The sequence below is a fragment of the Nicotiana tomentosiformis genome, chromosome 4 (genome assembly GCF_000390325.3).
Source record: "Nicotiana tomentosiformis chromosome 4, ASM39032v3, whole genome shotgun sequence".
In the NCBI taxonomy this organism is placed as follows: Eukaryota; Viridiplantae; Streptophyta; class Magnoliopsida; order Solanales; family Solanaceae; genus Nicotiana; species Nicotiana tomentosiformis.
In genome coordinates, this window is record NC_090815.1 from 109054703 (window position 1) to 109067239 (window position 12537).

The 12537-nt window shown below is 40.5% G+C and overlaps 1 protein-coding gene across 1 annotated transcript; it reads right to left on the reverse strand.

The window, feature by feature from the left end:
• Positions 1-494: 494 nt before the first annotated feature.
• Positions 495-11455, reverse strand: LOC104106610 (uncharacterized). The gene is made up of 3 exons (XM_009615188.2): positions 11212-11455; positions 954-1267; positions 495-872 (listed from the first exon to the last, which is right to left on the reverse strand). The coding sequence occupies exons 1-3, from the start codon at positions 11453-11455 to the stop codon at positions 495-497; spliced, it is 936 nt and encodes a 311-aa protein (XP_009613483.2).
• Positions 11456-12537: the final 1082 nt, after the last annotated feature.

The following is a 12537-nucleotide window of genomic DNA, read 5'->3' on the forward strand; positions in this document are numbered from 1 at the left end:
TGAAAACTCTTCTAAACTTAGGTGAACTCTTAGACACTGCTATTGTATGTCTGGATCTGAGAATGTAGAGGCCTCATTCCTCTTTACCAATCTCCAGTGGGCTCTTCATTGAAGGGCCCTGCAGAAGGAAACAGGAAAAGGGTGAATAAAATATATTACTTGAGTTGTCTGCACAACTTGTGCACAAACAATAAAGTATATTTAAAAGATGGAATGTAAAGAACATTTCGGAGAATCAGATTAGGCAAAAGAGAAACAGTTCCTGAATGAGTGACTTTAACTCTGTAAGAGTTCGGGAGTTTAACCATGAGATGTTTAGGCAAGGTTTTCAAATCTGTGAAAAAATCTTTGTTGAAAGACATATGTTTTGTTGCTCCACTATCCAATATCCAAGACTCATCATTGATTAGAATTAAACAGGCAAAATCTTCAAAGAAATTGGTCATACCAGCACAACTCACATTTACTGTAACATCATAGGTTCCTGCATTGTTTTATCCCATTTTTACTTGTTGAAGAAGCCGCAGCAGCTCAGCCACATTCTCTTTGGTGAGATTCTGAACTCCTATTGCATTTTCTGCTCCCTGTTCACTTTCCTCATTTGAGTGGAAAGCATTGTTTGCCTTGGCACCTCCCTGAAACCTTTTCTGCTTTGTGAACTTGAAATTAGCTGGAAACCCATGAATCCTATAGCACTTGTCTATGCTATGTTCAGGCTTCTTGAAATAGGAACAAATTCCTGCATTTTTCTTAGATTCAAAACTTATTTTCTGCATCCTGTTCTTATTAAATTTTCTGAAGTTTCCTGGTTGGTTTGTAGCAATGAATGAGGCAGATTCCCTTGAGTATGCAGGGGTAACATGTATCTCCCTCTGTTTCTCATCTTGAATCACAAGGGATTATGCCTTTCCAATGGAAGGTAAAGGTGATGACAATAAAATGTTGCTCCTTACCCCAATAAATATGTCATTTAGTCCCATTAGGAACTGCAGTAGTCTCTCATCTTGGTGTGCTTTCAAGCTTTTGACTTTTGCCCCACACTCACACTCACAAACACAAGTAGAAAATGTGTTGAGTGCATCTAGTTTACCCCATAGGCTCTTCATTTTGGTGAAGTAAGTTGATACAATTGAATTTTCTTGCACCACTGAACTTAATTCCATTTGTAATTGGAACAGCTTTGCTCTATTTACCTGACTAAATCTGTCTTCCAAGTCACTCCATAAATCCTTTGCACTCTGTGAATAGAGAACACTCTCAGCTATCTCTTTGGACAAGGAGTTGAGCAGCCATGAAAGTACCATATCATCACACATATCCCAGGCTTGCTGGATTGTAGAATGAGCCTTAGGGATATGTAACGACCCGACCGGTCAATTTGAGCATTTACACTTAGCTTGGTAGTTTACGGGCATGAGTAACTCCGTATGATTTATTATGAATTATGTGAATCATCGTTTTTGATTTTCAGGTTATTCGGAATCGAATTGGAAAAATGGATTTCATTATTGAAGCTTTAAATTGGAAGAGTGATGAAATTTGACTTTTTGTGAATTTGAACCCGGAACGGAGAATTGACGGTCCTGGTAGGTCTGTTGGGTAATTTTGGACTTAGGAGCGCGTCCGAATTGTGATTTGGAGGTCTGTAGTGGAATTTAGCTTGAAATGACAAAAGTTGGATTTTTGGAAAGTTTGACCGGGAATGGACTTTTTGATATCGGATTCGGATTGTGATTTTGGGAATTGGAATAGCTTCATTTTATCAAATATGACTTGTGTGCAAAATTTGAGGTCAATCAGACGTGATTTGATAGGTTTCGGCATCGGTTGTGGAAGGTTGAAGTTTTAAAGTTCATTGATTTCGAGTTGAGGTGTGATTCATCGTTTCGATGTTGTTATGTATGTTTTGAGGCCTCAAGTAGGTCTGTGTTATGTTATGGGATTTGTTGGTATGTTTGGACGGGGCCTCGAGCGGCTCGGGCATGTTTCGAATTGATTTCGGATCATTTTCTTCAATGTTGCTATTGTTGATTCTAGTGTAACCGCACCTGCGGCTGGTTTGCGCAGGTGCGATGGTCGCAGAAGCGACGAAGGGGTCACCGGAGCGGAAATATTGCTGGGAGTAGGGTTCCGCAGAAGCGGAGATTTCTTCGCATCGAAGCGGTTGGCAGCGCAGAAGCGATATTTGGGCGCACACCTGCGAGTGCGCAGATGCGGGTATTTTAGCGCAGGTGCGAAGGCATCCCTCCAATGCTTCTCTGTAGAAGCGTGAGTTTTGGTCCCAAAAGCGACGCCGCAGAAGTGGCTAATGTGTCGTAGGTGCGAAAGTGCTGGGCAGAATGATAAATACAAGAGTTCGCGATTTTGGCTTCATTTAAACCTTTCCAAGCTCGGATTGAGGCGATATTTGAAGCAAATGTCACCATATGAATTGGGGTAAAGTGTTTTCTACTCGGTTTTGGTTATATTTCATGAATCTAACTTCGTTTTAGTAATTGTATTGTGAATTTAAAGAGGAAATTGGGGATTTTGGCCTAAAGTTTCATAATATGAATTGTTTGAGTTTTGAACATCGAATTGGAGTCGGATTTGAGTGAAACTAGTATGGTTGGACTCGTAATTGAATGGGTTGTCGGATTTTGTGAGATTTGTTGGGTTCCGAGGTGCGGGCCTGGGTGTGATTTTTGGCCAGTTCTGGGTTTTTATTAAGGATTCGATCTTTATCATTTGGAATTATTTCCTTGGGCTTTATTTGATGTATTTGTGTTGCTTTTGGCTAGTTTTGAGCTGTCCGGAGGTCGCTACGCGCGTGATGGAATCTTTGGAGCATCGCTTGGCTTGCTCTGCATTGGTATTGGCTCGTTCGAGGAAAGTAACTCTTCTAAACTTAGTGCTGAGGGCATGAAACCCCGCAATACGTGTTATGTGATTGGTATTGAGGTGACACACATGCTAGGTGACGGGCGTGTGGGCGTGCACCATATGAATTGGGACTCTTCTGCTTCTATGGCACTGTTTAGTGGTCCTACTTTACTGATATCTATGTTTCCACCATGTGATAAAGTAGTTAAGCTGTCAATCATGCTAGATATCATATTTAGGCATTGTGCTGATACTGTTTGGACCCATAATGGTCGTTTCTTACTGTCATCTCACTGATTTTATTGATTTTGTACTCAATCATATCCATGCATTCATACCATAACTTAGTCTCAGATACTATTTATCGATAAATCATATCATTGTTGTCGGGCTAGTTTCATCACATTGTGAGCCCGTGAGTGAGACTAGAGAAATTGATGACTGAGTGAGGCTGAGGGCCTGACTGATTGAGTGTGCTGAGCATTGAGCATAGTGAGAGAGGATGCAAGACAGTGAGATTGAGTACTATGAGAGTGTGAGTATACGAGCTCATCATCGAGATGCATTGTATTTGATATGCGTACTTGAGATACATGCATAGAGATGCATTTTCTTTTTGCTACCCAGTTTTGGGACATTTATGATTTTACCCGTATCTCGACATGTAGGCATAGAGACGTACTTTCTTTATGCTATATGAAAATGAAACATCTTACTTATTGCTGAAAGGATTTTTGGGAAAATTCACAGTTTTCAAACTTACTCGTATTTTGGCATATTCGATAAAAGATTTTAGTTTTCGCTGAGATACCTCTTTTATTACCTGTATTATGCTGTTATGAACTATCGTGGAATATTGGTATTATACCCGATCTTGTATTAGCTTGTCACTACTTTCAACCTAAGGTTAGGTTTGTTACTTACTGAGTACGTGGGGTCGGTTGTACTCATACTACACTTCTGCACCTTGTGTGCAGATGTTGGCTGTTGATATTGATGTGTTCGATAGGAGCTGGATTGAAGATGTACCTACATCCCGGTTGTAGCTGCCTTTTATTCATGGTAGCCTTAGATCTATAAAACTCTATTTATGTACTTTTCAAATAGACTATGTATTTATTTCATTTCAGCTTTGTAAACCCTATTCTTAGAAGCTCGTGATTTGTACTACCAGCTCTTGGAAAATGTATAAAATTCAATAAATTACTATTATTTATTTGTCTTGTTAATATCATTGGAATTGGATAGCTACTAGTTGGCTTACCTAGCGGGTTGGGTTAGGTTCCATCACGACTAGTAGATTTGGGGTCGTGACAAGTTGGTATCAGAGCTCTAGGTTCATAGGTTCTATAACTCATGAGCAAGTGTCTAGTAGAGTCTTGCGGATCGGTATGATGACGTCCATACCTATCTTCGAGATGCAACAGGACATTTAGGATATACTTCCCATCTTTCTTTCCTTATCGTGTGACATTGATTCAGTTTGAAGCGTAACCCTTTGAATTCCTTCCACGCATTCGTATGTGCACATGAGCACTCGGTATCAACTGTGCAATGACAGCTTGTGATTCCATGGTTGAGGTGCGAGATGTGATTTTGGTATGCTGACGATGGGCCAGTTTGAAGGACTTGAGGCCGGGGTTTGACGGTAGCCTGAGCACGGAGATTTTGATTGAGTGAGCATGTGCTTTTGGGACTTACATGTCCGTTGGTGTCCCTATTAGTGGAATTTGTGATTGGATGACTATGTGGTGAGTATGATGTGACTACGAGATGTGTTCAGATTGTTCAAATATGACGAGAAGAGTTTACTTGAGAGGTAGCAAGGACTATTGGGTGTTTGATTTTTGTCCTAATATGGCATATGATCTCTAGTTATAGGTGTGTTGAGGGATCTCTCATGTTGTTTAGTTGTGGAGTGAAGTTGATTCTCATGTCTTGTTGATGAGTTCAGAATCAAGAAGATTAAGTGATTGCGTAGTAGTCGTGACTGTGGAAGGGTATAGAGAGATGTCAGTTTGAGGCAGAGCAGGTGAGTTATCTACTACGAGGTGTCCTGAGGTTATGTGGTCCTTATGATATTTTGTAGAGAGTTCTCTTTTACCAGTGAATGATATATGTTGCAATTTGAGTTTGGATCGCTTGTGGAAGTTGACTTGACTATTACAAGGGTGAATGCGCGATTTGCAGATAATGTGAAGTATTAGATGGTTTGCGTTACAGGAGTTCAGGAAGGATTTGGTTGAATCTCACTGCGGTATTATAACAGTAATAGAGTATGGTCATTGTTAGTTGTGTGTTTTGATCTATGGCTTTGAGCCAAGTGGGGGAGTTTGCTATCGACAAGTTTATTGCACGATTATGTGTTGTATTGGTTTTGGTTTGAGTTATATTGGTGAATCAGCTATGATTGCAGGGGTTGAGATTGAGGATGACTCGAGTAAGAGAATTTCTGGATACGGGTTGTATTACACTCTATGGGTATATGGGAATCATGGAATGATTGAGTGGTTAGTCGTAAAGGATGTAGTGTGCGTGGAGTAGGAATTTGCTCGGTTGCTTAGGAGTGTAGGTTACTCCCTTGGGTGTTGGTGTCTTAATAGGGCACAGGTCGTTCGGTCCATTTGGTCGGTTTAATTGAGATTTGAGAAGAGTGGATGACTCTCGAGAATGGTTCTAATAAATTCAAGATTTAAATGTAGCGATTTGGAATTTTCAAGATTGGTAATTGGCTAGAAACTGAGAGTTACATTGGACAATGTCGAGACATGTGGCATTTTTATAACATTGGGGAGTATGCATTTCAGTATCAAGAAGGTGAAGGAAACAATTTTAGGTTCACATAAAGTCTCTTTAGAGTGGGTGTCTCGGTTGTGGTGCTTTGGGTGCTTAAGAGGGAAGTCAGCGGCTTATGGGCCTTAGGGCGTTGTGATTTTATACTAGGGTCTCTTGTGTGGTGAATTTTGGTTAAGGATCGTAGTATTTTATCAAGGAGAAGTATTAATTTGAAGGCAATTTGGAAAGGACTTTGAGAAATAGGACAACTTGATAGTAGGTTGTGTTAGCACAATAATGGATATAATCGGTTCTTTGGGTACTTACAACGTGGCTAGTCTCTACAGGTGTTTTGTGGCAATGCTCTTGGGTTTTGGCAACCTGCGTGGATGGGTTGAGTTAGAGAGATTCAGTTCTGATAGCTTGGTTATGTGCAAATGGGTTCGAAGAGTTATCAATGGTTTTTACCAAGGTTCGAGGGGTATTTTTCCTGTTGGCGTGAGGAGCATGTGGTATATAGCGAATTTCTCCTGGATGAAATCAAATGGAAGGTCCTTGGCTAATTGAGTATGTAGTTGCTTGTGACTCGGAGTGGACTATGAAATTCTCGTATTTTTCATATGATGGCATGGTATATGCGATGTGTTGTGTGGGATTGAGATTTGCGTGAGCAGGATCACAATTCTGTTTTGGAAGGGAAGGTCATAGAATTCGTAGGCAGCATGGACGGTTTCAGATGACTAGGAAAACGATATTACTATTTGGTATGGCTTGATGAGAGTATACATTTCAGAAGGGGTAATGTGTTTTGATGTATGGATACTTCACTGGTAATGCGACACTCTTCTGGTTGATCGACTGTTGATATTCAAATTTTGCTATGTGACATGGAAGAATTTTAGAAGTATTCCTCATGGGATGATCGTGTATGAGAGATTTGTTAGACATTCTGGCGGTGGAGTTGGGATCAGATATGGTGATTCTTTTGTTCTATGTATTTGGAGACTGGGAGTTCTCAAGAGCAGACTGTTTCATGGTTATGGATTGTGAAGTCGTGGCTGAAGCTAGTCAGATGATAGTATGTGTTATGATTCAGTCAATTGTAGGCTTTCAGAGGTTTATTTATCTATTTGTGGGTGCCCGGAGTTGATTTGGGAGTCCATTGGTAGTCCCAATTAGGATGTGTATTCTACACCGAGTTGGATTGGTTGGCTCCATAATGCTATTGTTGAGGGTTGTGTCATTCGGTTGTTGCTGAGCTTATTCGTGTTCTGGAATTTTCTGTGAGTTACTCTTCTATGCTACGAGGAGTTGTGATTCGTTGGTTTTAGGCACACATGGTGCGGTTCTATTGCGGTCTTATAGCAAAATTTGAGCGAGATGAGTAGTTGGGTATTGCATGATTGCGGGCATATTGGTTATGTTCTTTCGGGTTTTGTATGGCATTGTGTCATCTTCTTCTCTGTGGTTATGGTAATGCACTCTGGGTACTTGAAGTTGAATTTCGCGTGGCTATTGATTTTGAGCAGGGTGGCTCGAGGTATATGATATTGATCAGCATTTGGATGGAGTCATGCATTGCAGCGGAGTTATGTTGAGGTATGATCCCTTGTATTAGATTCGTGTGTTTTGGTCCTACGATGTGTGATAGGTTCTTAGCATTGCGTTGTGGTGGTACCCGTTGAGCTTGTGGGACGGTTCTTTTGATTGAGTCATTTTCGTGATTGAATACATTTGGATTGTTGCTTATTGGTGCATGGATTGCACGGTTTGTGGCTTTGAGTAGTATGGGTGTTGCGTGTCAGTAGAGTAGTTGGTATTCGATAAGATGGAGTCGTCGGATCTAGGATGGATGCTATCAGATTTGATTACGGTATATTTGGAAGGATAATATCGGAAGTCGGCTTAGGAATTGGCTATAGTTCTTGCTAAAGGAGAGGAGCTCTACGACTTGTTGATTTGATGAATGATTATGAGTTTCTGCATGTTCTTCCATTATCGGCGGTGTACAAAGGTTTTAGAATGAGGTTTTGTTACTTATGAGTTTTATTACCGGGACTGGGTTGTTCTGAGTAGTTACTGTGATCAGAGATTTTGCTATGGGTATTTGAGATAGGTGGTATATCCTATGATTGTAGCTTGGGTTATGGTTGCGGTTTAGTACAGTTTGTTCAGACTTATGCAGCGTGTAGGTTGCGAGATTCAGATCTTATAAGGAATTCCAAATGCTGGAAAAAATTGGATTCTAAGGCTTATGGACTAAGTTGAATTGAGAAATTTCAGTTATGTTGTGTTATCAGACCTATGTGGGATAGGGTGACGCGGGATCACCCCCGGGTACGTGCATGGTAAGGTATACAGCGGTTTGATGGTTTTGGGAACAACTCTTGGCACGTTCGAGGACAAACGTATGTTTAAGTGGGGGAGAATATAATGACCCAACCGGTTGTTTTGAGCATTTGCACTTCGCTCGGTAATTTACGGGCATGAGTAGCTCCGTATGAAGTATTATGACTTATGTGAATCGTCGGTTTTGATTTTCAGGTTATTCGGAATCGACTTGGAAGAATGGATTTCATTGTTGAAGCTTTAAATTGGGAGAGTGACCAAGTTTGATTTTTTGTGAATTTGAACCCGAAATGGAGTTTTGACAGTCCCGGTAGGTCCGTTGGGTTATTTTGGACTTAGGAGCGCGTCCGGATTGTGATTTGGAGGTCTGTAGTGAAATTTGGCTTGAAATGGCGAAAGTTGGATTTTTGGAAAGTTTGACCGGGAATGGACTTTTTGATATCGGATTCAGATTGTGATTCCGGGAATTGGAATAGCTTCATTTTTTTAAATGTGACTTGTGTGCAAAATTTCAGGTTAATCGAATGTGATTTGATAGGTTTCGGCATCGGTTATGGAAGTTTGAAGTTTCAAAGTTCATTGATTTCGAGTTGAGATATGATTCATCGTTTCGATGTTGTTATGTGTGTTTTGAGGCCTCGAGTAGGTTCGTGCTATGTTATGTGACTTGTTGGTATATTTGGACGGGGTCCCGAGGGGTTTGGGCATGTTTCGGATTGATTTCAGATCATTTTCTTCAATGTTGCTATTGCTGGTTCTGGTATGACCGCACCTGCGGCTGATTTGCGAAGGTGTGATAGTCGCAGAAGAAACGAAGGGGTCGCATGAGCAAAAATAATGCTGGGAGCAGGGTTCCACAGAAGTAGAGATTGCTTCGCATCTGCGAAGGCGCAGATGCGGTGAATTGAGAGCAAAAGCTTTTGGCAGCGCAGAAGCGATATTTGGGAGCACACCTGTGAGTGCGCAGATGCAGGTATTTTGGCGCAGATGCGAAGGCAGACCTCCAGTGCTTCTCCACAGAAGCGTGATTTTTGGTCGCACAGCGACGCCGCAGAAGCGTGATTTTTGGTCACACAGCGACGCCGCAGAAGCGGCTAATGTGTCGCAGGTACGAAAGTGCTGGGCAGAATGATAAATACAAGGGTTTGCAATTTTGGTTACATTTTAACATTTCCAAGCTCGGATTGAGGCAATTTTTGAAGCAAATGTCACCATATGAATTGGGGTAAGTGTTCTCTACTCGGTTTTGTTTATATATCATGAATCTACCTTCGTTAGGGTAATTGGATTGTGAATTTAAAGAGGAAATTGGGGGGTTTGCCCTAAAGTTTCATAATATGAATTTTTGAGTTTTGAACATCAAATTGGAGTCGGATTTGAGTGAAACTAGTATGGTTGGACTCGTAATTGAATGGTTTATCGGATTTTGTGAGATTTATTGGGTTCCGAGGCACGGGACTGGGTGTGATGTTTGGACGATTTTGGGTTTTGATTAAGTATTCGATCTTTATCATTTGGAATTGTTTCCTTGGGCTTTATTTGATGTATTTGAGTTGCTTTTGGCTAGATTTGAGCTGTCCGGAGGTCGCTACGCGCTTGATGGCATCTTTGGAGCATCGCTTGGCTTGCTCTGCATTGGTATTGGCTCGTTCGAGGTAAGTAACTCTTCTAAACTTAGTGCTGAGGGCATGAAACCCTGCAATGCGTGTTATGTGATTGGTATTGAGGTGACGCACATGCTAGGTGACGGGCGTGTGGGCGTGCACCATATGAATTGGGACTCTGCTGCTTCTATGGCACTGTTTAGTGGTCCTACTTTGCTGATATCCGTGTTTCCACCATATGATAAAGTAGTTAAGTTGTCAATCATGCTAGATATCATGTTTAGGTATTATGTTGATACTGTTTGGACCTATAGTTGTCGTTTCTTATTGTCATCTCACTGATTTCATTGATTTTGTACTCAGTCATATCCATGCGTTCATACCATAACTCAGTCTCAGATATTATTTATTGATATATCATATCATTATTGTCGGGCTAGTTTCATGACATTGTGAGTCCGTGAGTGAGACTGGAGAGATTGATGACTGAGTGAGGCCGATGGCCTGAGTGAGAGTGACATTTTGGGATCGGACTGCGCGCCTCAGCATATTATATTGATTATATTTTATGGGATCGGGCTGTACGCCGCAGCGATATATTGATTACATTTTATGGGATCGAGCTGCACGCCGCAACGATATAGCGCTTGGGCTAACGGAGCCCCTCCGGAGTCTGCACACTCCCAATGAGCGCAGTCGACTATATATATGTGGATCGGGCTGCACGCCGCATCGGGTATTGTACAACGCTGAGTGATTGAGTGTGCTGAGCATTGAGCATAGTGAGAGAGGATGCGAGACAATGAGATTGAGTACTATGAGAGTGTGAGTATACGAGCTCATCATCGAGATGCATTGCATTTGATATGCGTACTTGAGATACATGCATATAGATGCATTTTCTTTTTGCTACCCAGTTTTGGGACATTTATGATTTTACGTGTATCTTGACATGTATGCATAGAGACGTACTTTCCTTATGCTATATGAAAATGAAACATCTCACTTATTGCTGAAAGGATTTTTGGGAAAATTCACAGTTTTCACACTTACTCGTATTTTGGCATATTCGGTAAAAGATTTGAGTTTTCACTGAGATACCTCTTTTATTACCTGTATTATGCTGTTATGAACTGTCATGGAATATTTGTATTGTACCCGACCTTGTGTTAGCTCGTCACTACTTTCAACGTAAGGTTAGGTTTGTTACTTACTGAGTACAAGGGGTCGGTTGTACTCATACTATACTTCTGCACCTTGTGTGCAGATGTTGGCTGCTGATATTGTTGTGTTCGATAGGAGCTGGATTGAAGATGTATCTGCATCCAGGTTGTAGCTGCCTCTTGTTCGTGGTAGCCTTGGATCTATAAAACCCTGTTTATGTACTTTTCAAACAGACTATGTATTTATTTCATTTCAGCTTTGTAAACTCTATTCTTAGAAGATCATGATTTGTACTACCAGTCATTGGGAAATGTATAAAATTCAGTAAATTACTATCGTTTATTTGTCTTGTTAATATCATTGGAATTGGATAGTTACTAGTTCGTTTACCTAGCGGGTTGGGTTAGGTGCCATTACGACTAGTGGATTTAAGGTCGTGACAGGATAATAAGAGTACCTTCGATAAATCCCAGCTTGTTCTTTGCAGACAAGGCAATGATAACTGCCCTTCTCCAACCTCCATATCCTTTTCCATCAAAATCTAAGGAAACAAGGTTCATCCCTGAATAGTCAGAAGGATGAAGGTAGTAAGGGTGAGTAGAGTCAATCACTTCTGAAGCAGTGGAAACTGCAGGTGTAAGAATATTGGTGGTGGAAATAGCAGAAGCTAGAGTGTCAGCTGACTGTGGTGAAGAACTCATAGAAGACAAGCTTTAGAGAAGAGAAAAGTGAGAAAGGAAAGCTGATTTATGATTGAGAAAGCTGAAAATAATAGCACAATCAAACTTGCTCTGATACCATGAGAGAATGAGAAAAATGATTTGAAGATTTTCTTCTTTGTATTTTTAATAATGTGTGTGTATTTACTGTACATACCTAGGATTATATACAAAAGGAATAAACCTAGGGCTATATACTATATTGCCAAGTGGCAATGTCCTTTTAGCTAGTATAGAGTTGTACATAAAATAAATACAAGTATGGAGCAAATAATTAAAATACAAAGTAACATGTGCTATGCACTATGTGAATAATAGTGTTGGAAAGGGTAGGCCCATAAGTGGGCTAGGGGCAAGCAGGCCCAATGCAAAATGCATTGATGACCTAAAATCAGGCCCAAAACCTAGTGGCCTCATATGTGTGCTACTCGGATCTGTTAATCAGATCTTTTCATCTTCATCGGCTCCAACAATGGATGCACCTTTTCATTGATGGTAAAATAGGCAGCGCAAATTAATTTATGCATTATTCCTTTTGTCTCAAACTCATTTTGCAATTGAGGACCAGAATTCTAATAAAATGATGATAGCAAATTTTCTTGGATTAATATTCAGTTGGTTATAGTTTTTTGTATGAAGTGGAGTCTTGGCGTAACTGGTAAAGTTGTTGCCATGTGACCACGAGAGGTCACGTGTTCAAATCGTGGAAACAGGCTCTTGCAGAAATGCAGGGTAAGACTGCGTACAATAGACCCTTGTGGTCTGGCCCTTCCCCGGACCTCGGGGCATAGCGGGAGCTTAGTGCACTGGGCTGCCTTTTTATTATTATTATTTTATAAATTTTGTATAGTTACGCTTATACTTGGTGTATGAGATGCTATTGAAAAATGAGGAATCAAATTACAATTCACCGTTTTTTGATTGACGGATTTGGTGCAGCTAGCTTCAAATGATAATATACTTGCTTAGTTATATTATAGTTCTTTTTTAACTCGATTTAAACCCATTTAAACCTATTTTATAACGGAATTTTTACCTAGCTATACTATATTAGAAACTTATTA

Coding starts and splice junctions, on each gene's coding strand:
- LOC104106610 (XM_009615188.2), bottom strand. CDS start 11,455: ATGAGTTCTTCACCACAGTCAGCTGACACTCTAGCTTCTGCTATTTCC. Junction 1,268..11,211: donor CAAGCTGGGATTTATCGAAG/GTACTCTTATTA, acceptor CCTTGTCCAAAG/AGATAGCTGAGAGTGTTCTC. Junction 873..953: donor TAAATGACATATTTATTGGG/GTAAGGAGCAAC, acceptor GATGAGAAACAG/AGGGAGATACATGTTACCCC.